This window comes from Macaca mulatta, chromosome 15, assembly GCF_049350105.2.
Source record: "Macaca mulatta isolate MMU2019108-1 chromosome 15, T2T-MMU8v2.0, whole genome shotgun sequence".
Classification (NCBI taxonomy): Eukaryota; Metazoa; Chordata; class Mammalia; order Primates; family Cercopithecidae; genus Macaca; species Macaca mulatta.
The window spans coordinates 4,194,066-4,219,236 of record NC_133420.1 but is presented as its reverse complement, the minus strand read 5'-3'; the positions used below and the strand labels follow the sequence as shown (position 1 = coordinate 4,219,236).

At 47.0% G+C, this 25,171-nt stretch overlaps 1 protein-coding gene and 2 long non-coding RNA genes across 4 annotated transcripts; 2 read left to right on the top strand and 1 right to left on the bottom strand.

The window, feature by feature from the left end:
- Window positions 1–220: 220 nt before the first annotated feature.
- LOC721591 (uncharacterized) lies at window positions 221–6,603 on the top strand. 2 transcript variants are annotated; one of them, XM_077966746.1, is made up of 4 exons: window positions 482–677; window positions 4,590–4,716; window positions 4,912–4,966; window positions 5,418–6,603. In XM_077966746.1, the coding sequence occupies exons 1-4, from the start codon at window positions 507–509 to the stop codon at window positions 6,358–6,360; spliced, it is 1,296 nt and encodes a 431-aa protein (XP_077822872.1). In that variant the 5' UTR covers window positions 482–506; the 3' UTR covers window positions 6,361–6,603. The 2 variants fall into 2 exon arrangements, 1 of the variants encoding a protein (XP_077822872.1); XR_013405178.1 differs by lacking the exons at window positions 482–677; window positions 5,418–6,603 and adding an exon at window positions 221–439 and having other exon boundaries at window positions 4,912–5,011.
- Window positions 6,604–6,949: 346 nt separating this feature from the next.
- LOC144334925 (uncharacterized) lies at window positions 6,950–10,034 on the top strand. The gene is made up of 2 exons (XR_013405197.1): window positions 6,950–7,573; window positions 9,241–10,034. It is a non-coding gene; the product is annotated as an uncharacterized LOC144334925 (long non-coding RNA).
- A 1,769-nt stretch (window positions 10,035–11,803) lies between these two features.
- On the bottom strand, window positions 11,804–22,727 carry LOC144334924 (uncharacterized). Its single transcript, XR_013405196.1, has 2 exons — window positions 21,037–22,727; window positions 11,804–12,768 (listed from the first exon to the last, which is right to left on the bottom strand). It is a non-coding gene; the product is annotated as an uncharacterized LOC144334924 (long non-coding RNA).
- Between the last annotated feature and the right edge of the window lie 2,444 nt (window positions 22,728–25,171).

The following is a 25,171-nucleotide window of genomic DNA, read 5'->3' as shown; positions in this document are numbered from 1 at the left end:
AAATAGCTATAATCTTGTATACAAGGTTAAATGCGAATGTCCTCCTTGCGTGGTCAGATCCCAGCGCAGGAAGGACGCACCCCCTATAAACCGCTAGGCCAAAACGGTCATTCTGGCCTCATCCAGCCTCACGTGAGATCGCAATCGCCTGTCACTCTGGGCCTGAGGGGGCGGGGCCTGAAGCCCCAGACAATCAGGGGCGCTGGGGTGGGGACCCGTCAATCAGGCGCGCCGCCGGAAAGGAGAGGGCGGCTTCCGGGATCTGGCTGGCGGGCGCTTTGTCTCGCCTTCGCCACCGTAAGCTCTTTCTGTGAGTCTCCGCTGCTACTTCCTGGCTCTGGGAGGCCTGGTGGCTCTGCAGCAGCCTCGGCCACCCTGTGACCTGCGGGTTTTGGGACATCCCTAGCTGACGCCGGGACACCCGGGAAGCCGAGGAACGGTGAGTGGACTGCGCCTTGCTTCCGGAAGTGGGGAAGAGGGCTGGGTGAAACCTGCTGGAACCAGCCATGGGCTGCGGAACCTGTGGACCGAGTCGCCGCTGCCCAGCCGGGCCTCAGTCCCCTTCTGTGCAGGGCCGGGCGGCGCGGGCAGCGGGACCCCTGCGTCCTGTCTGTACCTGCGGGCGCCACTTCCGCCGGCTGGAGCCCTCTCCGGAAGCCCGCGCCTACCCCACCCAGGTAGTGCGGTGACCACGGGAGGGTGATCCGGGAGAGCCCCGACTCGGTAAGCGGGGTTCCAGCGTGGGAGGAGCTGTGGTTCATGGGCTTCCAGTCCCACCTTTCTCCCCCTAAAATTAACCTGAGGCTTTGTTAAAACCTTAAACGGTGTGTTTGAGCAAACAGCGATTCATAAACCGGGTACCGCAGTCATGGTTTATGGTTTGGGGTCCACAGGAGGGGAGTAAATGAGAGGCTTTGATAAGGTTAATGAAGAAGCAAACCATACATATATATACACACATATATACATGTATACATATATATACATATATGCATATATATACACACATATACATGTACATATATTTTTTTCTTTCTTTCTTTCTTTCTTTTTTTTTGAGACGGAGTCTCGCCCTGTCGCCAGGCTGGAGTGCAGTGGTACAGTCTCAGCTCACTGCAACCTCTGACTCCCGGGTTCAAGCGATTCTCCTGCCTCAGTCTCCCAAGTAGCTGGGCTTCTAGGCGTCACCACCACGTTCAGCTAATTTTTGTATGTTTAGTAGATACAGGTTTCCCCATGTTGGCTGGGTTGGTTTCGAACTCCTGACCTTAATTGATCGCCCACCTCGGCCTCCTAAAGCACTGGGATTACAGGCATGAGCCACCTTGGCCAAAATATTTTTCTGTTTCCAAACATTTTACATGAGAGGAAAGTAGAGAATAAATAATCCGACATGCTACTGTAAAAAAATCTTTGTGTCTCTCTTCTTTTCATCTTTCCTAAGTGTACATGTTACCAAAGTGTCTTTAGGTTGAGGTCCCCCTATGAAAACTTTACAGGGTGTTGTGTCCTCAGCCACCCTCCTGTCTTTTCCTAGTCCTGGCATTTTAGAACTGTCTGGGGATGACCCAGGATACCCACAGTGGCCATGTCTATTGGAGGGTCTAGTGAGTATCAGCCCCGGGGTCACCTCATCCCCAAGGACAGCCTGAGGTAGGGGGTAGAGTCTCACAGGGAAGCAGCTGGATGCTCTTGGCCTTAGAGGAATCTCCTGGTATAGTTTCATCTAAAATGGTGACCCCTTAGGGTCATTAAAATTTTAGGACATTAACATTAATGGACAATACAATGTAATGTCATGAAAGGTCATTAAAATTATTCCTCCAGCCCGAGTTTTTATTCCTCGGAGACACATTGATGGTTTGTCAATTGGATGCTGATATTGAGAGGAAAAGGCAGAAATGATTTCTGCTCTCTAGCTTGTCTCAGACTTGTGAAGAGAGAAAAACTGTCCCAAAGGACAAGGAAAACCCACCCCAGAGAGGATGTGCAAGAACCTGAGTATTAAAATGCACTTAAGGCCCACAGGAGGACAAAGAGCAGTGCCAGTGCCTCCTAGGTGGTCACTGAGTACTTTACTGAACAGGATGGGTGTCCCGAGGGATAGAATGGCTGCCGTGACACTTACAAAGGTCTGTGTTGGAGTCAGCACTGCCTCTCCCTGAATTTGTTACCTTGAAAAGGCTTGTCCGCTTATTTGAGTTTCAGGTTTTCACGGACTGTAAGATACATTTTGTCAGTACAACTTGAAAGATAAAAATACTATTTCCAAAGAGGCAAGGTAAAATGATGTATTTCATTTGTTAAAATTCGTATTTATTTCTTCCCCAGAGTGAGTGTAGTAAGTTTTAAAGGTCTGTTCTTTTTAAGGGTAATTTCAAATGGAATTGTAGGACTTAGCTTTGTAAATGCTACCGGTGAAATAAAAGTGTGATAGATAAATCGATGATTTACAAAGATTCACTAAAATGTCAGTTCCCCTCTTGTAGCTTGGTGAAGAATTTATGACAGTGGACACATCTGTATCCTCTTATCTGGATATCTGAGTGTTTTTTTTTGTTGTTGTTGTTGTTTGTTTTTAGGAGACGCAGTCTTGCTCTGTAGCCCAGCTGGAGTGCAGTGGCGCCGTCCCTGCTTACTGCAACCTCTGCCTCCCGGGTTCAAGTGATTCTCCTGTGTCAGCCTCCGGAGTAACTGGGATTATAGGCACCCACCACCACACCCAGCTAATTTTCGTATTTTTAGTAAACACGGGGTTTTAGGCCTGGCGCGGTAGCTCATGCCTGTAATCCCAGCCCTTTGGGAGGCCAAAGTGGGCGAATCACGAGGTCAGGAGTTCCAGAGCAGCCTGGCCCACATGGTGAAACTCTGTCTCTACTAAAAATACAAAAAAATTAGCTGAGCGTGGTGGCAGGCACCTGTAATCCCAGCTACTCGGGAGGCTGAGGCAAGAAAATTGCTTGAGCCCAGGAGGTTGAGGTTGCAGTGAGCCAAGATCTTACCACTGCACCCCAGCCCAAGGGACAATGTGAGACTCCATCTCAAAAAACAAACAAACAAACAACAAAAAGACAGGGTTTTGCCATGTTGGGCAGGCTGGTCTCAACCTCCTGACCTCAAGTGATCGCCCGCCTCAGCCTCTCAAGGTGCTGGGATTACAGGTGTGAGCCACCATGCCCGGCCCACTCTATTTTCTTTTTATTCTCTAAATTTTAATATGTTTGAGTTTGTCTGTTCCTTTAACACTTTTTTCTTACATAAAAAAAATTCTGACTAATCCTTCGTAAAAAAAAAATCTTCCTGTGACTTATGAAAGTGTTCTGGTTTTATTTTTCATATTTGAATATATAATAAGTTGATTATTGTTCATGGAATAGAGAAGAATGCAATGCATTTTCCCAAGTAGATGCCAACCTGGTTTGCCTCATATTTTAAAGTGCATGTGATTTCTTTTTCTATTCTACAGTGCCTACTCTATCATTCCTCAACTTTTCATATAAATGCTGGGTCATTAACACTTTTTTTTCCCCTTGGTCTGCTTGCTCATCTCTCTGCTAATATTGTGCTGTCCTGAATATTTTTGTTTGAAAATCTTAGAAGTATGTTAGACAAGCCATCACTCTTTTTTTAGATGACTAAAAATCATTAGAGAGTTGTCATTTTTACTATGTATGAAAGAGTAGTTTTTCTTGCCTAAAACCACCTGATTTGGGAATTTATGTGTTTTCATAGGAATAGTATCTGGAAGTGGTGACATTCATGTCATTTTAAAAAACATGTGTCGTATTTCCTTTTATTCTTTTCTGCCTTGACATTGTGCAATAGAAATTTGAAAAATTGTTGTATTAGTATTGTTAAATATCAATTATTGTTTTATTTGCTACTCAATTAAATTTAATAAGCCTATTCTCTCTTGGTGTAATCACATGGAATGGGCTCACCTCCCCCGTTAACAAGTGACAGCACATGTAAAATATTGTCTACCAGGGAAACTTATTGAACACTTAGTGTTCAGACTGTGTTTTTGTGTCTGGTTCCCTAAGCACCACTGCAGTGACACAAAATAATAGGCCTTCAGAAGAAGAAGTTTTGGCAAATATATTGCATAAGCCATTTAGATGCAGTGAGTCATTCTTATTACTTGGGTTGGTGGAATCCCTTTCAAAATGTAAGTTCCTAATACAAACAAAGATTGAACTTTGTGGGCAGGCATTTTTAAGAATAAGTAGTCTCAGGACTGATAATATTAACTCACTTATGCACATCAGGTAGGACTTTAGTATGACAGATACTAGAAATGTACAGAGTGAAGTTAAAAGGTAACTCCTGGCAGCACATCTTACTCCCTGGATTCTCTAATGAGATGGGTGTTTCTACTTTGCTGTTGCCGTTTTGAATAGTTCAATTCTAGCATTAGTACTGCTGTGTGGGAGGGAGAATGTGTGAACAGAGTAAGAGTTGTGACAATCAAGTCATAGAATACATGCTTGGAAATTTTAGAATCATGTAAACAGCTTATGAATTGAGTATAGATTTCCAGTGCTCTCAGTCTCACTCATCCTTCTATCCACATGTGTGGAATGTTCTAGGACTCCATGGCTTTTGAGGATGTGGCTGTGAACTTTACCCAGCAGGAATGGGCTTTGCTAGATTCTTCTCAGAAGAATCTCTACAGAGAAGTGATGCAGGAAACCTGCAGGAACCTGGCTTCTGTAGGTAAGAATGACAACACATTTCACGTAATTACAGAAGTATTTCCCTATCATCAGTGCTATTTGTGATTTGGAATGGGGCAAGGGAATGATTTGGTGAATAAATCAGGCATGGGCACTGTGTACAATGAGCATGAAATGCAGTAATGTTTCTATAGTTTGAAATAATTCATGATAATTTTGTGGGTCTGCATTTTAGGAAACAAACGGAACGACCAGAATATTGAAGATCACTTCAAAAAACCTGGGAAAGATACAAGATAATTTGCACTGAGAAGAGGAAATAAAGTCCTCTGAAGGAATCTTAGCATGTCATAAACTTAAAAACAAGCAATCAAAGCAAATAAGAGTCACTTGAAATTCATTTCTTTTTAGAAAAATTTCACCGAAAATGTAACGTACTTCAGTGTAGCAGTCAGTGTTTGGAAAACAGTTTACTTGAAAATAGTACTACAAAATTGCATACATGAATGTTACCATTTTGGTCATAATCATGCAGGTGGTAGCTGTGTTTTCAGTAGTAGCCCATTTACTTTCAAGTAATTCAGTCGTGGCACAAAAACAACAACAACAAAAAAATACAAAAATCAATTTTCCCTGGTATTGGTAGCAGTGTAAGTCGAAGACCTATGAATAAGTAGAAAGTTATTAAACCAACCAATAGTAATGTGCTTGTCATTTTTTTTTTTTTTTTTTTTTTTTTTTTTACCGAAATCATATGGTACAGAGACTGCGTGAAAGCAAAGAAGGTAGTCAGTATGGACAAGTTGTCAGCCACATTCCAAATCTTGATCTGAATGAGAACATTTCTACTGGATTAAAACAACGTGTATGCAGTATTTGTGGAAAAGTCTTTGTACGTCATTCCCTCCTTAATAGGCACATCCTAGCTCACTCAGGATACAAACCATATGGAGAGAAGCAATATAAATGTGAACAGTGTGGGAAACTTTTCGTTTCTGTTCCGGGTGTTAGAAGACACATGATAATGCACAGTGGAAATCCAGCTTATAAATGTACGATATGTGGGAAAGCTTTTCATTTTCTCAATTCAGTTGAAAGACATCAGAGAACTCATACAGGAGAAAAACTCTATAAATATAAACAATGTGGTAAAACGTTCACTGTTTCCAGTTCTTGTCTAATACATGAAAGAACTCACACTGGAGAGAAACTCTATGAATGTAAGGAATGTGGGAAAACACTCAGATTTTCTTGTTCTTTTAAGACGCATGAAAGGACTCACACTGGAGAAAGATGTACCAAGTGTGATAAAGCCTTCAGCTGTTCCACTTCCCTTCATGACCATGGAAGCATTCATACTGGAGAGAGACCCTATGAATGTAAACAATGTGGCAAAGGCTTTAGTCGTTTGAGTTCCCTTTGTAACCCTAGAAGTACTCATACTGGAGAGAAACCCTATAAATGTAAACAATGTGACCAAGCCTTCAGTCACCTCAGTTCCCTTCACTTCCACGAAAGAATTCATACTGGAGAAAAACCCTATGAATGTAAGAGATGCGGTAAAGCCTACACTCATTCCAGTCACCTTATTCACCATGAAAGAAGTCATGATATAGAGGTTGGGTGTAGTGATTCAGCCTATAATCCCAGCACTTTGGGAGGCCAAGGTGTATGTATTGCTTGAGCCCAGGAGTTCATAACCAGCCTCGATTAAAACAATGTGAAACAACCTGGGCATCATGGTGAAACCCTGTCTCTACAAAAAATAAAATAATGCCAGGTGCGGTGGCTCACGCCAGCTACTTGGGAGGCTGAGGCAGGAGAATGACGTGAACCCGGGAGGCGGAGCTTGCAGGGAGCCGAGATCGCAGCACTGTGCTCCAGCTTGGGCGACAGAGGCAGACTCCGTCTCAAAACAAAAACAAAATAATTAGCTGGGCATAGTGGCACATTTCAGTTGTCTTAGTTCTTTTTCAAGGACATAAAAAGCCACGGGGGGTTGGGGGGAAGTCCTGTGCATGTGGATCACGAGGTCAGGAGATCGAGACCATCCTGGCCAACATGGTGAAACCTCGTCTCTACTAAAAATACAAATAGTAGCTGGGTGTGGTAGCATATGCTTGTAATCCCAGCTACTTAGGAGGCTGAGGCAGGAGAATCACTTGAACCCAGGAGGCGGAGGTTGCAGGGAGCCAAGATTGTGCCACTGCACTCCAGCCTGGAGACAGAGTGAGACTCCATCTCAAAAATAAATAAAGTCCCTTGAATGTAAGAAATGTGATAAAACATTTACTGTTTCCCATTCCTTCATAAACATGAAAGAGTTCACACTGTAGAGAAACCTTAAGAATGTAGGAAGTGTGGTCAAGCCTTCAGATTTTCCTGTTTGTGAAGATTTGGGAGGGCTCAGAGTGGAGAAAAGCCTTTTGAATTTAAATTTGTGGTAAGGCCTTCAGTTGTGTTAGTTCCATTTGAAGAAATCAGCTCATTCCTGAGAAAAACCCTATGAATGTCCAGAATATTTGAGTGTTTCATTTCTCTCATACCTACTCAAGGACATATGAAAATGCCCACTGTCGCTGGCTGACCTTGTAAATACAAGAACGTACACAAGATTAAAACTCTAACAGTTTAGAAACTGCAAGAATATTTTCAGTTTTAACATTTACTTGAAAAGTCATGTGAAAACTCCCACTGGAAAGAAGTTCTATAAGTGAAGCTTTTTTAATTTGGAAAGCCTGATACAAATTAATTATCGTGCAGTGCTTGAAAAAAAATGTATGAAGTGTTACACAAGTTACAAGTATATTGTTTTTATCAGTAGCTCATTCTTAAAGAGCCTTGAGTATGCATTTCACCTTGTTTTGCAGGGAAACCTTGAGGAGAGGGTTCTGTAAGTGCTTTAAGCAGTAGTACTTGAATTTCATAGATAATGATGTTTTCTTCAGTTTGTTGGTGGAATTTTTGTCTATTCATTTGATAATGTGCTGGATTCATGGTTGAATTTGGATGTTTTTCCAATACGTAGGTAAGTTTAATTTTTTTATTTCATTATTGTTTCTTTTTGAGATGGAGTCTCACTCTGTTGCCCAGGCTGGAGTGTAGTGGTGCGATCTCGGCTCACTGCAACCTCCGCCCCCTGGGTTTAAGCGATTCTCCTGCCTCAGCCTCCCGAGTAGCTGGGACTACAGGCGCCCGCCACTACATCCAGCTAATTCTTTGTATTTTTAGTAGAGACAGGGTTTCACCATGTTGGCTAGGCTGATCTTGAACTCCTGACCTCATGATTTGCCCACTTCGGCCTCCCAAAGTGCTGGGATTACAGGCACGAGCCACCGCGCCCGGCCAGGTAAGTTTCATTTGTATGTATTCTCCTGTGATTAATGGACCAGTGAATAATGATTGTGAATTCTTGGGATTGTCTTACTAGACTCATTTGGCACATTTTGATTATCCCTTGTCCATTATACACATTCCACCTATTTTTATTAAAGGAAAAACTACTCTTGATGTAAAGATATTTATTTTTTCTAATAATGTGTTGGTATTAATTCCTAAGTACGTACAGTTTACCCGGGAGACGGAGCTTGCAGTGAGCCGAGATCACACCACTGCACTCCAGCAAGGGTGATAGAGCGAGATTCTGTGTCAAAAAAAAAAAAAAAAGAAAAAAAAAGGAAAAAAAAGGGACATCCTCACTTTTTTAAAGCTATACCACTCTCTGCTCCCAAGTTAATCCCTGTTTGGGCCTGTGGGAGCTTACATCCTCCTCCTCTATGTAATTAATAACTGATGTCTGACTTATCTATTTAGTAATAGATGTTATGTGTTTAACGGTGCCAGTAAACGTAGGGTGCTAATTCCTTCCTCACCAGTGAGGTGCATGAGACGCTATTGAAACAATTGGCAACACGAATGGAATGGACCAGCCCTCATGCAGGACACCTGCTCAACTTGACCTACCTGCTGTCGGCTGACTGTTCTGTAACACATCAGCAGTCACCTGGGTCAGAACCATGAGCTGATGATGGGCCGTCCCTTTGGTCTGCACAGTGTTTTGTGGTCCTCAGGTGTTGTCATCTTCTCCCACACTAAAATGCTCTCATCTCCTAGACATCAATGTTTAACTGCACCCCAGCATGACCTTTGGCTTGTGCTGAGCAGGCAGCTTTGAGGCCCTGGCTTATGAATGCACAAAAGCACAGCACATAAGCTAACACTTCAGTCCTAATTAGCAAGAATCAAGCTGTATCTCTGTAGTCCCTGCATCTGCTCTGGTCACCATCTCTGTATGCTGAGGGCAGCCATGTGAACATTATTAATTATTATACACTCCAAGACAATAGTTATTATGTAGGCAGAAGTAGTGTCCTTTTTTGTTTCTTGTGCTGCTGTTCCCCTTGCTGCTGTACCATACACCCTCCTGATGAGGTGTACATCTATGGTGCCTCATGGTTCAGGCACTGCTAAGTAAAGAAAATGGGAAGAAATAGTTTGATATTAGCCCCTACCGAAGCATATGAAGAAGCGTCTCGGCTGCTTTCATTGAAAAATTCCTAGCCAGTGTGTGGGCTTTTCTTATCACTGCTGCTTATCAGCATGTCAAAAGTCTCATCTTCGGACTGCAAGTCTTGATGGCCTTAGACGTAATGGCCTTACTGCATGTGGAGCTAACCCCAGGAAGATGGAGTGACACTCTCTGGAGGATTAGGTGGTCTCCTCCAATGTGGGTTGATGGGCTTCTGAACTCTTTCCTTTAACCATGCAGAGAGTCTACACTGCCAGTGATCATGTGCCACAACTCTATAGATGTAGAAACTCAAAATGTTCAAAATATTCTGAAATAGTTTCCATTGAAAGGAAATAGAAAAGCAGTCTGGTGCCACGCTCTGGTTAAGAGAACTAGTAGATGGCTCACAAGAACACTCTGTCGCTACTGTCTGTGCCTCTGTCACAGCAGATATCCTGATCCTTCAGTTTTAAGGGTGCAGGGCCATTTTCTTCTCTTTCTTACTGGTAGTTCTCAAGATAACTGTATGGTATGCTGGGAAGGCAATATGCTGATAATCAAGTGACATTGGTCAGAACAGCCCAGGCTCTGTTATAGGCCCTGCTCGAAACAGAATTGCCTTTAACGCTTGTGTCCAGCAAACCACATCCTGGGAGAAAACCCAATGTGGGCTGCTTTCTGGGGTCCCTCAGTTGTAGTGCAAGTGAAGCATTTATAGTCAAAACTCCACCCATCTGCCCTAGGTAGCCTTCCTGATCTTGTGGTAGTGGTTCATATTGAATCCTAGACTTCTGTTGTCTTTTGTTTGCTATTTGTAAGTAATAAATTCACTTCATGGAAATTACGTATGAATATGTTTGGCCTCATTGTACTCAGAAAAGTTGGTAGCCATTGCACAGTGATCCCGCTTCATAACTGGTGAAAATACCTTTGGCCCCCTTGTGCCACAGCAAGGAGGTTCATTCAGCCAAACATAAACTTCATGTTTGTAAAACCCTGTAACACAATTATTAGCATGTGGGAGGCCTTTAACAATGATGATGCTGATTTGAAAAACTCTGAAGGAAGAAATTTACCCAAATGGGTTCGGTACATGGGAGTCCCTCCTAACTTAAAGAAACCCTTACTCCCCTCCACCTAAAAAGAGTGGAGAGGCCGGGCGCCGTGGCTCAGGCCTGTAATCCGAGCACTTTGGGAGGCTGAGGTGGGCAGATCACAAGGTCAGGGGTTCAAGACCATCCTAACTAACATGGGAAAGCCACATCTCTACTAAAAATACAAAAATTAGCTGGGCGTGGTGGCAGGCACCTATAATCCCAGCTACTTGGGAGGCTGAGGCAGGAGAATCACTTGAACCTGGGAGGCGGAGGTTGCAGTGAGTCGAGACCATGCCACTGCACTCCAGCCTGGGTGACAGGGCAAGACTCCGTCTCAGGAAAAAAAAAAAAAAAAAAAAAAAAAAGTGGATAAGAACTGAAACAGGTTTAAAATTTCACCTAATTGGAAATGCAAAGTTTACAAAAATAATACTTAAAATAAAAGGTTAAATGAGTGCTCATTGAATTTTATGCCTCTACAAAATAGGTTGTGAGTTAACTTCCACATTTATTGAAAGCCACCAAAGTTGGGAAGCCTCCATGTCTGAAATTCCCATGTGGCTCAAGTAAGAATTGTAGCTGGGAATACCCCAATGTATACCATACGGTATCCCCTATGATATTATGAGGAATTACTGTACATAAATCAGGTTGTCTTCCTTTAACTCTGAAAATCATATTATCTTGCCTAAATTCTCCATAATGCATCGCTCTGCAGTATCCTATAGTGGACATGGCTTTCCTCACCAATGAACACTAAAATTAAGTGTGTGCGACTCACCTATGTTCTTATCAAAATGGAAATCCCCGAATCCCACCAGTTAGAATAACATGAGAGAATGTCAGATTTTTGGAATATATACGTTTTCTGTAAGATTATTAGGTATTGATTCCATTTTATCAATAGATATCAATATACTTAGATTACCTATTTCTCCTGTGTTTTAGTATTAATAGATTGTGTCTTTTAATTCATCCAGTTGGTCTAAGTTACCAAGTATGTGGCTTATGGAGATTGTAATATTCTTTATGATTTTATCATCCATGGGCTCTCTAATATAAAGGCCTCTTTAATTCTTAAATTATTAGGTTGGTGCAAAAGTAATTGTAGTTTTGGACCATGAATTTTAAATTTGTATAACTAGGCTGCAACACATCTTTATTAAGCAAAATAGAACTCATTACAATGGGCTGGGCACAGTGGCTGATGCCTGTAATCCCAGCCCTTTGGGAGTCTGAAACAGGCGGATCAGGAGGTCAGGAGTTTGAGACCAGCCTGACCAACATGGTGAAATCCCGTCTCTACTAAGAAGACAAAAATTAGCAGGGAGTGGTGGCATGTGCCTGTAATCCCAGCTACTCAAGAGGCTGAGGCAGGAGAATCTCTTGAACCCAGGAGGCAGAGGTTGCGGTGAGCCAAGATTGCACCTTTACACTCTGGCCTGGGCGACAGAGTGTGACTCTCTAAAAAAAAAAAAAAAAGAAAGAAAGAAAGAAAAGAAACCATTACAGTGAACACATTTTTGCCAATGAGAAATACTTGTTTATTCTGTGTTTTCAGGGTTGGATGAACTCTTGGAAAGCATTTTCTGTATCCTGCTGGTTGTGTACTTGTTTTCCCTGCAAAAAGTTGTCAAGATGCTTAAAGAAGTGGTAGTTGGTTGGCGAGAGGTCAGATGAATATGGCAGATGAGGCAAAACTTCATAGCCCAGTTTATCCGACTTTTGAAGCCCTGGTTGTATGACATGTGATCAGGTGTTGTGGAGATCTGGGCCCTTCCTGTTGACCAGTGCCGGCTCCAGGTGCTGCAGTTTTCCGTGCATCTCTTTGATGAGCTTGGTATACATCTCAGATGTAATAATTTCACCAGGATTCAAAAACTGTAGTGGATCAGAAGACCGGCAGCTGACCCCCAAACAGTGACCATGACCTTTTATTGGTGCAAGTTTGACGTCGGGAAGTGGTTTGGAGCTTCTTCTGAGTCCAGCCACTGAGTTGGCTGTTGTATGAAATCCACTTTTCGTGGCATGTCACAATCTGATCAAGAAATGGTTCATTGTTGTTTCATAGAATAAGAGAAGATGACACCCTAAAAAGATGTTTTTTAAAATATTTGGTCAACTCAGGAGGCACCCACTTATCAAGATTTTTCAACTTTCCAATTGGCTTCAAATGCCGGATGACCATAGAATGGTCTACATTCAGTTCTTCGACAACTTCTCGTGTAGCTGTGAGAGGATGGAATTCAGTGGTTGTTCTCAATTGGTCGTTATCAACTTTTGATGACTGCCCACTTCGCTCCTCATCTTCAAGGCTCTCGCCTCCTTTGCAAAACTTCTTGAACCACTGTGAGGTACATTAATTAGCAGTTCCTGGGCCAAATGCGTTGATGTTGTGAGTTGTCTTCCCTGCTTTAGGACCCATTTTGAACTCGAATAAGAAAGTCGCTTGAATTTGCTTTTGGTCTGACATCATTTCCATAGTCTAAAATAAATAAGTAATAAGTCATTAGCAAAAAAAAAAAAAAAAAAAAAAGGCAAGAAATGCCCATTAGAATGATGAATCACATAACCACATTTATTTAAGAGGGTATTCCAGAATCAAACAGCAAATTCTAAGAATGCAAAACTGCCATTACTTTTGTACTCATCTTAGAGTGATTTGTATGATTTCTTTTTTTCTTTGTTAGCCTGGCTTGATAGTTACCAATTTTGTTGATCTTTATGAAGAAACAGCTATTGTTCTATTGAGTTCTTCTGTTGATTTTCTGTGTTCAGTGCCATTGACTTGTCATCTTGTTTTTATTTCTTTTGAGGGAATTTGGCTTATATTGTTCTTTTTTCTTTTTCTTTTTTTTTTGAGACTTAGTCTCGCTCTGTTGCCCAAGTGACCTCGCTCTGTCGCACGAGGTTAGGAGATCGAGACCATCCTGGCTAACACGGTGAAACCACAACCCTGCTAAAAATACAAAAAATTAGCCGGGCGTGGTGGCAGGCGCCTGTAGTCCCAGCTACTCAGGAGGCTGAGGCAGGAGAATAGCTTGAACCCAGGAGGTGGAAATTGCAGTGAGTCGAGATCGTGCCACTGCACTCCAGCATGGGTGACAGAGCAAGACTCCGTCTCAAGAAAAAAAAAAAAATATTAGCTGGGCATGGTGGTGCATGCCTGTAATCTCAGCTATTCAGGAGGCTGAGGCAGGAGAATTGCTTGAACCAGGACCCCGGAGGCAGAGGTTGCAGTGAGCCGAGATCATGCCACTGCACTCCAGCGTGGGCTACAGAGCGAGACTCTGTCTCAAAAAAACTAACTAACTAACTAAATAAATAATATATGTGTGTATATATATTAAAATGTACACACACACACACACATATATATTTGAAGTATTTTCCAATGAGAGCAGGTGTTTCGGAAGACCTCATTTAAATACAGAATCTGAATGGAGGCCCATGTCACACCTTCCATTTTTTCATCTTTGCAGCTGGGCTTTTCTCCTCTTCTTTGCTGGACTCTACTGTTTCTCACAAGGTGTTTAGAGAGTCTGTCCTGAATCCTACAACCAGGAGATGAGAAGCACAGAGTGACACCAGCAGGAGAACATAAAGATCCGGTGACAGTTGTCCTCCTCCTGCAGAGTCCATAGCAGTGCACTCCTACCGCTGGTGCCCTAGTTACGCCTGGGGGACAGCATGCCCGATGATTGTCTGGGAGTGCTGCAGTCAGGGTCCCCACAATGGGCACCTAGCCAGTGCCTTTGCACTCTGCATGACCGTGGCCATTGTCACCTCAGAGCCCCTGGGTACAGAACAATGCATCCTACCAGAGCTACATGCGAGGAAGGACCACGTGAGTCCCGGGAAAGAGCTGAGGCCCTGCGGGGGTAGGTGGCCAGGACCGAGACCTGATGCCTGTGTGGAGAATCATCTGTGGGTGTGAGTGGCACTGTGGAGCCAGTGCCCGGGTTCTGCTGCTCCCCCTCCTCAAAGATCAGGGCCTGAGCAGGGGCTGGCGTGTGTGTGACACCTGGAACTGGAGGGCCACCACCCATGTGTGAGGCCATCATGGGGACCTGAACACGGTATCGTCTGCAGACCCCACCCATCCATTAGCCCCAATTTCTGGCCAGCTTCTGCCAAGGTGAGAGGGTGGAATTTGGAAGGTGGGTGTAAGCTGAAGCCTGTCCCCCAGTGGCTGACATACAGTGGTGACACTCTGTGTGTGGGGGGAAGAAAGAGAGATCAGACTGTTACTGTGTCTATGGAGAAAGACCAAGACATAAGAAAGTCCATTTTGATCTGTACTAAGAAAAATTCTTCTGCCTTGAGATGCTGTTAATCTGTAACCCTAGCCCCAACCCTGTGCTCACAGAAGCATGTGCTCTATTGACTCAAGGTTGAATGGATTTAGGGCTGTGCAGGACGTGCCTTAGTGAAAATGTGTTTGCACCTCCTGGGCTCCAGGCTGCCAGCTGCCTGCCCAGGGTCTGAATGTCCTACTGTGACCTGTTTCCTCACCTGGCCCAGAGGACAGATAGGGAAGGCTTGTTTTGAGGATTAGGCAGGGTAATCCCAGTAAGCCCTCTTTGGCTTGCCTATCCTCCAGGTCTTTTTGATTTCTTTTTTCTCTTCTTTGTTGTGAAACTCTGGAGAACTGTCCTCCAGCATGTCTTTAGTTGGGGAGGTGGAAAGGCTGGACCTTGCCCTTGACTTCAGGGCTCCTTCTGGGTGCCTCCTCCTCCTAGGGTTTTTAAAAGCATATACTTAGCAACATACCCTGTACCTGAGAGAGCTGCAGAGAACCTCCTGCATGTCCAAACCAGAACACTTTGTTCCCTGATCCCAGGCCCTCATCACACCCCAAAGTCCAAATACTTTCAGGTGGCCAGCTTCACACAAGAGTCTGAACTCAATGCTTGTTTTCTGGGGTCTACACAGGCCCATATGATGGGGCTACCTCCATTCTACCCCTGTGCCTCCCCCAATCCATTAGGGGCCTCAACTCCAGTGATCCCTAACTGGGAGCAAGGTTCCCCAGGCAAGGAATGCAGCCGTCCCCAGGATGCTGGCCTGGCCATGTCCCAATGGATATCAGTCCTGGAGCAAGAGGTCCAAGGCAGGGAGTTTCACCCCCCATTTCACCAGGTGTGGTGACCTTTCTGGGTTCCTAGCCTTCAAGATGGGATTTTTACACTGTGCCACAGTGGGAGAAACTGAAGCACAGGGCCGGTGAGCGGTAAAGAAAGAAAACCTCTGTGACTAGGAAGCATGTCCCTTGCCCAGCACAGCCGCTCCAGGATAGCACGTTTTGGGATGTACCGCTGAGCTGTTCTCGGCACATGGCATGGCACTGTGGTGGAGGTCAGCAGCTTGTGGGGTTGGCGGTGGGGGTGCTGGCAGGAGCAGGTAATTTTGGACCCACCATGGGGAGGAAGGGGACATTGACCCTTTCTCCACACCTTGAGCATGGCAGTAATTTTCTTCTCTGATGTGTGTGGGCACCAATGCCTATGTGAGTGTGGGTGCGTCTTCCCCTTTTGTTGATGAAGAACTTTCCTGCAGCCGTTGGGGTGGATATGGGCACCACGTGTGCCTGGCAGCAGGGTGGTGCCTGTGGAGGCTTGGCTACTCTATGTCTCACTGCCACCTCCCCAGGGGAAGCAGACCCTGTGCCCTTAGTGCCCCTCATACCCAGTCCCTCACATTCTTCACTTGGCATCCCCCTGCCTGATTCTCCCAACTCAGCCCCTGCCAGGTTTCTGCAGGCCCTGTGGGCCCTGGGATGGGATCAAAGGAGGCAGCAACTGTGCTGTCTGCCTCTGCCTGAAGTCAGGGATCCCTGGCCCACTGTGGTGGGCAGAGTAGGTGGGGAGGTCAGGGGTCAGCTTTTCTACTCCCCAGCCTGCACTGGCTGTCACCAGGTGTAACTGGCCTGGAGGCTGATCTGTGTCCTCCACAGTCCCTTGATGCATTATATTGAAGCCAATCTTTGTGTGAATGACAAGACCTCTTGTTGCCACCCAGATCAAACCAGAACCGAAAGACTGTTGCACTTGGGCCCAGAGTCTGGGGCTGAGGCTGCCACGACCACCCCGTTCTCTTCCTTCTGGGGTCCCCAGGAAGCTCCCAGGACTGAATGATCCCCACAAAACACAGTGGCCAGGATGGGAGGGCTGGAGGTCAACGCCTCCCCGCCCCAACCACCACAACCTAGAGGCCCCCAAGGAGGTTGGCCCTGAGCTGTGGGTCCCTGTGGGATGCAGGCTCCCACGGATACTTCAGGGGATGAGCATGGGTACTCCTGGCTGACAGGAGTCTGATGGACACTGAGTGTGTGGGGCCTGTGTAGGTGGGTTGGACAGCAATGGGCCTAGCCAGGGACCCAGGGACTGGTGTGGTCAAAGTGGGCAACAATATGTTGCCAGAACCAAAACTACAGTGCAACCAGCCCAGCTGGTAGGGAGAAGGAGGCCTGCCTAGCAGGACCATCCACCCCTGTCCTGGCCCCAAGCCCAGACTGCCTGCCTGTACTGGACAATGCCTGGTCCAGGAGGCCTGGGCATGATGGTCAGGTGGTGTGTCCCTGGGTTCCAGGCCTTGGTGGTCCCTTGGGAGCTGAGCATCCTCTGAGCAAGAGGAGGGCCCACGGTCCACTGTTTGCATCTGCCCCTGGGGGTGTGCCCCCACCCCAGCTTCTCAGCCCGCACGGGGACATGGCCAGGGCTCCTCCCCTGCTCTGTGGCTCCAGCTCTGATCAGCTCACTGGGTGTCTCTGACAGCTTCCTCCCCAAAGCTTCGGTCCTCATCTGAGGGAATGGGCTGTCCCAGGCTCCCTGCAGACAGGAACCCACCCCCAGCGCCTCTGGTGAGCCCTCTTGGGCTTTCTTACCTACTGGCTTGTGAGACCCACTTGGCTAAACTTGGTGTCCTATTTTTATTTTGGTCTTTTTCTTAGTGTGTGTTTTCTGTAACTACTGCTGTGTAGAACCTCTATATGAGTTTTAGGTAGAGAATCTTGCCCACCCAGAGGTCCCCCACCCCAGAGAGCCTCCACTTCGGCCCCCCCGGGCTGGTGCTGCCTGTGCTCCTCTTGGTGTGAATGTTAAGTATGATCGATCCACACGGCTGCTTGACCCTGCATCTCCTTCCTTCTTGTTGCTGAGACCGGTTCTGTTCTCTCTTTCTCCACCTGAACTGCACGTGAAGCCAAGACGAAGGATGAGAAGTGGTTGCTAAGAAGCACCCTCCTGCAGCGAATCTGCTGTGAGAGGCTGCGCTGGCTCAGCCTGTCATTTCCTTCTCTAAGCTCGTTCCAGAGGTCGGCAAGGAGCAGTCTGTCCCTGCCTGCTCTTGTGGCCCGTGAATCAAGAATGGATTTTACATTTCCAAATGGTTGAACAAATAAACAAATAACGCTTCATGACACTGAGAAGTTTCCATGTCCATAAGTAAAGTTTTATGGGGGTGCAGTCATGCCCATCTCTTCACAGGCCACCTGCAGAAGGCTGCTGTCGTGCAGCCATGGCAGAGTTGCATCCTGGAGACAAAGATCAGTTGGCAAGGCTGAAAATACTGACTCCTGGCTCTTTAGGGAAACAGTTTCCAGTCGCTGGTTTAAGGGCTGTGCGGCAGGATCCCAGTATCTTGGTCAGATTGTTCCTCTCTCAGGACCTGCTGTGGCCTTCGCTAGTATGTCTGCAAAGTCTGCATGCTATGGTGCCTCTCATGGGGCGTTGAGCTCTGTCGTGCTAGATTTCAGGGTGTCTGCCGCATGGTCATCTGTCTCACCAAGAGAGGCCCTGTATGCAGATTCAAACTAGCAGGAACAGTTGATCTTTGGCAGCAGGGATACCTTAGAGCTGAGCTGCTACCCACCCTGAGGTGGTCCCATGACACCCTCTGTCTGGGTCAAGGTTGGGGCAGGGCTGGTGTCCTGAACTGCCTTGCGACGTGGATCGTAATAGCCGGAGGGGGGGAAGAGGGGTTGCTATTACTCCCCATATCGCAATTCACCCCCCTGCGATGTGGATCGTAATAGCCAATTACTCCCCCCTGCAATATGTGTCCATTATTAGCAGGCTCTTTTGTTCAGGATATTAGGAACAATTTCACAGGTTGTGTGTACACAGCCTGCGATCGGAGAACGAATACCATCCTCTGCACCTCCGGATATTAGGAACCATATCACACAATGGGTGTACACTTTTTCGGAGATTTGGGGTAATGTCATCCTGTGTTTCCCTGAATATTCAGAGACATATCACAGGGTGACTACACCCACTACTCTCTTGGCAGGAACATCATACTTTACCTACTGGAAATTAGGAGCAATAGCACAGACTGGGTGTCAAGCCACTGTCATATTGGAAGTAATATCATGCTCTCCCCCACAGGTTGAGGAACAATATCACAGGGAGGTGTGTACCTTCTCCGGTAGTGGGAATAGTATCATCATCTCTTCCTTTAGATGACAGGAACAATATCACAGGGTGGGTGTACACCCCTTGTGTTTTTGGAAGCAATGTCATTCTCTCTTCTTCTAGGTTTTAGGATTCATATCACAGGCGGGATGTACATCCCTTGTTATATTGGATGGAATCTCATCCTCTTTCAACCTGTATCTTTAGAACAATATCCCATGGGGGTTGTCCATCCCTTCAATATTGGTAATAATACCATCTTCTCCTTTCCTGGATATCAGAAACAATATCACAGGAGGAGTGTACAACCCTTGCAATATTGGTAGTAATATCACCTCTCCCCTGTGGTTATTAAGGACAAAATCCCAGGGTGGCTGTACGGTTCCTACTTTATTGGGAGTAATATCATCCACTTACCCTCTGGATATCATTAACCACATTACTGAAGAGGTGTCCACCCCCTTCGATATTGTTAGCCATGTCATCTTCTTCCCACCTGGATATTAGGAACGATACCCCGGGTTTGGGGGCGGTGCACACCCACTGCGATATCGAAAGTAAAATCAGCCTCTTTCCTGCTGGATATTAGGAACTCTATCACAGGTGTGTGTACACCTTCTGGGATATTGGGAGTACTATGAGCCTCCACCCTGCTGCATATTAGGAACAATATACGGGGGGCAGGGTGGTTACACCCCCTGCGATATTGAGAGCAATATTCTTCTCTTTCCCCTGTACAGTAGGAACTACAGCACAAGGGCCAGTACACCTTTTGCGATATTGGGATTAATGTTATCCTCTCCCCCACTGAATGTCAAACACAATATCACAGAAGGGTGTACACCCCCTGAGATATGGTCAGTAATATCATCGTCTCTACCTTTGGATACTAGGAACAACATCACAGAGGGTGTGTACACTCCCCTGCGATATTGGACATAATGTTATCCTCTCTTCCCCTGGATATTAGGACCAATATCCCTGGTGGTGGGAGGTGGAGTACATTAAGAACATTATCACTGGGTGGGTGTACACCCCCTGCTATATTGGGTGTAGTATCATCCTCTCTTCCCTAGGATATTAAGAACAATATCACAGGAGGGGTGTACCGCCACAGCCCCTGCGTTGTTGGGAGCAATAGCATCTTCTGCCCCTCTCAATATAAGGAACAATATCTCAGGGTGGGTGTACATCTCCTGCGATATTGGGCATAATGTCATCGTTCTCCCAATGTGGATATTGGACCTATTGTCATGAGGGGTGTACGCCTTCTTCGATATTGGGAGCAATATCATCCTCTCCCCTCAGGATTGTGGGCAAAATATCTAAGGAGTTTTACAACTCGTGCAACATGGGCAGTAATATCATCCTCTCCCCTCCTAGATGTTAGGAACTCTATCACAGGCGGCTGTACACTTCTTGCGATATTGGGAGTCATATCATCCTCTCTCATGATGTATATTAAGAACAATATTACAAAGGAGGTGTACACCCCCTGTCATATTGAGAGAAATATTATGCTGTCCCCTTTGGGATATTAGGAACAATATCGCAGGAGGTGTGTACAACCACTGCGATATTGGGAATAATATTATCCTCTCCCCCTGAATATAAGAAACAATATCACAGGACGATGTACACACCCTGTGATATTGGGAGTCATATCATTTTCTCTCCCTCTGGATATTCGGAACAATATCACAGTGGGTGTGTACACCCCCTGCGATATTGTCACTAGTATCATGGTCTCCCTCCCAGGATATAGGGAACAATATCACAAGGGGGTGTACACCCCCTGCAATATTGGGAGTAATATCTTCCTCTCCGCTGCTGGCTATTAGGAACAAGGTCACAGAAGGGGTGTACACTTCCTGCTCTATTGGGAGTGATATCGTCCTCTCCGTCCTTGGATATTAGGAAGCATATCACTAGGGAGTGTATACTTCCTGCAATATTGAGACTTATATCATCCTCTCACCCCCTGGATATTAGGAACCACATCACAGGGGTGGTGTACATCCCCTGCGAAATCGGAAGAAATATCATCCTCTCCACCATTGGAACACTTTTTAACATAGCTTAGTATGTGGGGAGGACGCGAGTGATTAATCGAATGTTTCATCAGGTGCGGTTCTTCTGTTTCCAAGTTTTGACACAACATTTGGTGAAATTTCCAGGGACTTCTGTGGTCAGCTTCACGGTTTCACTCTGTCACTTTCTAATGCAGTATTCTTTGGGAGTCTTTTAAATTAAGCGCCATGATTTAAAAATAAGTTTTATAATATGCAGTTTCAGGTTAATTCTTTACCTTCGTGTCTCAGGCAGTGGCTCCCTACCTGTGAGTAGTCAGAAAGGTTCACGCAGTTTTCCAGGGCGGCCTTTGCATTTACTGGAACTATTAAGAGCTCCTTCCTGCTTCAGTGGCCATTGACACGCAGTGTGTGTGAGGCCGTGCGTGGCTTAGCGTCTTCTGCAGGCTTAGAAGTCACTTTCTGTTCTTCCCCAAGCCTGCTCCGCTGTGCCGAGTATTTACTGCGGGCCACGGTCACGCTGTCTGGCACACGCCACCGAGGCCACAGGGCAGGCTCCACCTAGCGGAGCCTGCAGAATGGCAGAGCTCGGCCTCCTAGCCGCCCTTCACGGGGAGCAGAAAGCGCAAGCCTGTGATCAGAGCTGTGCTAGCCCAGAAAGCCTCCGAACAGGTTGAATTGAGGAATCGGCTCCTATCAACTGCCCATGTTTAGGATGTGTTTGAGTTTTTGTGATTTTTCCTGCACTGAAGCTACTGGGCTGGCTCTGAGTCACCGTCATGGGACTTCACTTGCCCCGACGGGAAACGGCGTGGGTGGAGGGCTGCACAGAGGCTTGCGGCCGTGATAATGAAGGGCTTGTTGCCTCTTGGGACAGCGAGTTCAAACTCTTTGTAATTGTCAGCATAAAGAGTGACCCGCTGAGGACACGGCTGTAATTCAGGGTGGCATGGTTGATTGTCATAGCTGATATCAGGTATCTGCCTCTAAAATGACGGTACCACTAGTGCGGCTCCAGGAGGGCAGCTCCTGCCAAACACACGTGCTCCTGGGCCCCTGTAGACAAGGTCGTGTTGCCAACCAGGCCTGCAGCTGTGGGTGCAGAGGGGTCTACAGGGCACCGAGTGCCTCCCTCGTTTGCTTGTGGGGCCCAGCCCTCCGTCCCTCCCGGTCCCCAGTGCGGCTTCTCCCAGGATTCTCCCAGCCCCGTGAACACCTCCGTCTTCACAGCTTCCGTAGTTTTCTCGTGGGCGCCCCAGGTGGGCGCCTGGGCAGGGTTCGTGTGTTAGTCGAGTTCTCTCTAGTCGTCCCTGGCTCGTGGCTCAGCAGGTCCCTTCAAATGAGTCAGCCCGCTGTGTGCCTGCATATTCAGGATACTTGTCAGGGGCCTTCCTCAGAGCAAGACCGATGCTCACCTCATCATTGGGACTTTGGAACCCGCCTTGAAGAGACTCCAGCCACGTCCAAAGGGGCCGTCCGGGTCCCGCAGGCTGGTAGGAGTGACTTCTGAGCCACTCGAGACCCCACTTTGTGTTCCTACACCCCACAAAGCCACTTAAAGTGCCATGTTCTGGTGCTGTGTACCTCTCCAGTGTGCCACACAAGCCTGGACGGGGATCTGAGCGGGCACTGCCTTCCTCAGGCTATGCTTGAGTTTTGGGGCAACCGGTGCACTCGTGGCTGTGATTCTCGCCGCTGTCTGGGCTCCCCTAGAAGGTCTCACCTGCAGCCTGAGGGCCACGTCGGCAGCCACCGAGGAGCCGTCAGGTGCGGCGTTGGTCCCACTCAGTTCTTTTCGACTTTGGTGACAGAGGAGACAGCAAAACTTCAGCTGGGAGCCCCAGGCCTTCTCTGCTTGGGGTCCTGGGACTGAGATAGCACAGATCCTGCCATCCACGTGCTGAGGGCTCTGCCGTGCGACTCCCTCCTCTGGTCAGGGGCCGCGCCCTTGGGCTGGGCAGCTCCGGGTTCTCTCACTCAGGGTCCCAGGGAGGGTCCTGGATGCAGAGAGAACGAGAAGGGCGGCGGTTTGAGCCCAATTGTATTGGCTTCATCTTCTGCCTCTTGTCCCTAAATACATTTGCAAAGTTTTCCAGATGAAAACTCAGAAGGGATTTTTAATGACTGGAATCTGTGAATTCCATGGAAGCCAAGTCTGTCCACCTCTTTCATCCTCCTCATTTCTCTCCGTTGGGGCTGATTTTGGCAGCGTTCATAGGGGCAGGGACGCAAGGGGTGGTGGCCAGCCCTCAGCACTGTGTCCCTCCCCTCCTCCCCTCAGCGCCACAGCATTTCGGTGTCATCCCCTTCCCTGCACGCGTCCTCATGAAAACCAAGTGCGGCTGGAGGGAGATGCCTGCGCCCACTCCCGTGACCTTCCCGGCCGGCCTGGCTGCAGTGGCCTCTCGGCAGGCATCTTTCTGGTGCTGCCTCCGTGCCCCTCCCATCACCTGATGCTTGTGCTCCTGAATCTTCACGTGTGTGCTCCGTGCAGCCACCTCACGGGCTCCCTGGGAACGGAGACAGTGTCTCACGCCGGTCAGAATGCTCTTCTCTGCCCACTGAATAGTCCAACACAGAATCATTCCTCTGTGATTATTTATGCTTTGTTATGTAGAACTGGAATAAAGAAAAAGTGAATTTAGACATTACAGCCATGAGGTTGAAGCTAGGTAATTGCATTAGGGAATTAAATGAGAGCATTTGAGCTTCTTGAGTTCTAATTCCACATCTTCGTATCCCCATCACCCCCATACCCAGTGTCTAACACAGCTCTTGGTCTAGGATTTTCTTGATAAATGCTTATTGAATTGAACTGGACTGGGCTTAACATTCCCACCCACAGTTAGAAGCCAGTCCCTGAGCAAATTGCATTTAGAACATGAGTTTGATGTTGCTGTGGTAAGGGCTATCCTACACATCATAATTCCTAGTCAATATCGGGTATTTAGTCAAATAGAGTCAAGTATAGAGAGGCATTGGCCCCTCTGGCAAAAGGGCAAGGCACGGTGCTTTAGGTCCAGGTCCCCAATATCAACTATGAAAATAAAACGTTGTCATCTCCAATTGCAGCCCTGTCCTCAGCTGGTCACTGTTTACGCTAACAATTATAAACAGCTTGAACTTGCTCTCCTGAGAAGCAACACACCCTCCATTCTCTCTGCAGTGCAGCTGCTTTGGTGGATGGAACATGCCCCTCCTCCCTCCCTACCCCCTCCTCTCTCCTTCCTCCTCCTCTCTCCCTCTTTCCCCCCTCCTCTCTCCCTCCCTCCCCCCTCGTCTCTCCCTCTCTCCCCCCTCTTGTCTCCCTCCCTCTCGCCTCCTCTTTCCCTCTCTCCCCCCTCCTTCTTCCTGTCTTCTCTCACTTTTCTCCCCCCACCTTCTCTCCTGGGCGAGGGGCAGAAGAGAAGAGACCTCCAGAATCTTCTGCTTCATCCAAGCAGCTTGGGGGCAGCATCAAGTGCTGCAATTTGGCTGCCCCAGCAGGTGCCTCAGGGCAGCCTTTCTAATGGGAATCCTGGAATCATGTCTTTCCTTAACGTGTCCTAAAGGCTGGAGGACATGAAGTGAAACAATGCTCCATGCTCAGTCCTGTGATTTTGTGTATTTATTTGACTTAATTTGAAATTAAACTAAATGATACCCAAGGTAGAGCCTGAAAAAAAAGAAAAAACAGGCTATGGTGTTTGAAAAACAAACAAAACCGTTTGGTTTGTTGGTTTGTTCTTAGACCTTCACAGGCTCCTGGGTCACACGTTTCAGTTTCTCAGCGAGTGACATTCTCGTGTCAGCCTCTTGTTTGATGATGTCAGCCACAGCAGAAAGAAGCACTCCGTAGGCCCCGTGCTCAGTACATTGGTGTGAGCTTCTGCCATCTTCTGTTCATGCTCATCACAGCTCTGTGCAGTGGGCATCCTCCTGATCTATGTGGGAGGATGGAGGATGGAGGCGGAAGGGTGAGTGACGTCAGGATCACATGACGTGTCTCTCCCGAGGTACGGAGGGGAACCGGCCCAGGACCTCGGTGCCCATCGCGTCCTTCCTCCTCCTCCTCCTCTGCCTCTCCGTGACTGTTTGACTCAGGCTGCAGGGACAGATGTGAGTATGTGCAGAGCGTGTGTGCACCCCTGGGAGTGTGTCTCCATATTGGCAGAGAGGGATGTGAGCGTGTACAGAGCACACCGTGTGTGTGTGTGCACACCGTGGGGATGTGTGCTGGCATTGGCAGGGACAGATGTGAGTGCATACAGAATGTGTACTGGCATTGGTGAGACAGATGTGTACAGAATGTGTGTGCACACCTCGGGGGTGTGTGCTGTTGTTGGCATGGACAGACGTAAGCGTGTACAGAGCGTGTGTGTACCCCTGGGGGTGTGTGCTGGTGCTGGCGGGGACAGATGTGTACAGAGCGTGTGTGCACACCTCGGGGTTGTGTGTTGGT

Coding starts and splice junctions, on each gene's coding strand:
- LOC721591 (XM_077966746.1), top strand. CDS start 507: ATGGGCTGCGGAACCTGTGGACCGAGTCGCCGCTGCCCAGCCGGGCCT. Junction 678..4,589: donor CCCGCGCCTACCCCACCCAG/GTAGTGCGGTGA, acceptor GGAATGTTCTAG/GACTCCATGGCTTTTGAGGA. Junction 4,717..4,911: donor CAGGAACCTGGCTTCTGTAG/GTAAGAATGACA, acceptor TCTGCATTTTAG/GAAACAAACGGAACGACCAG.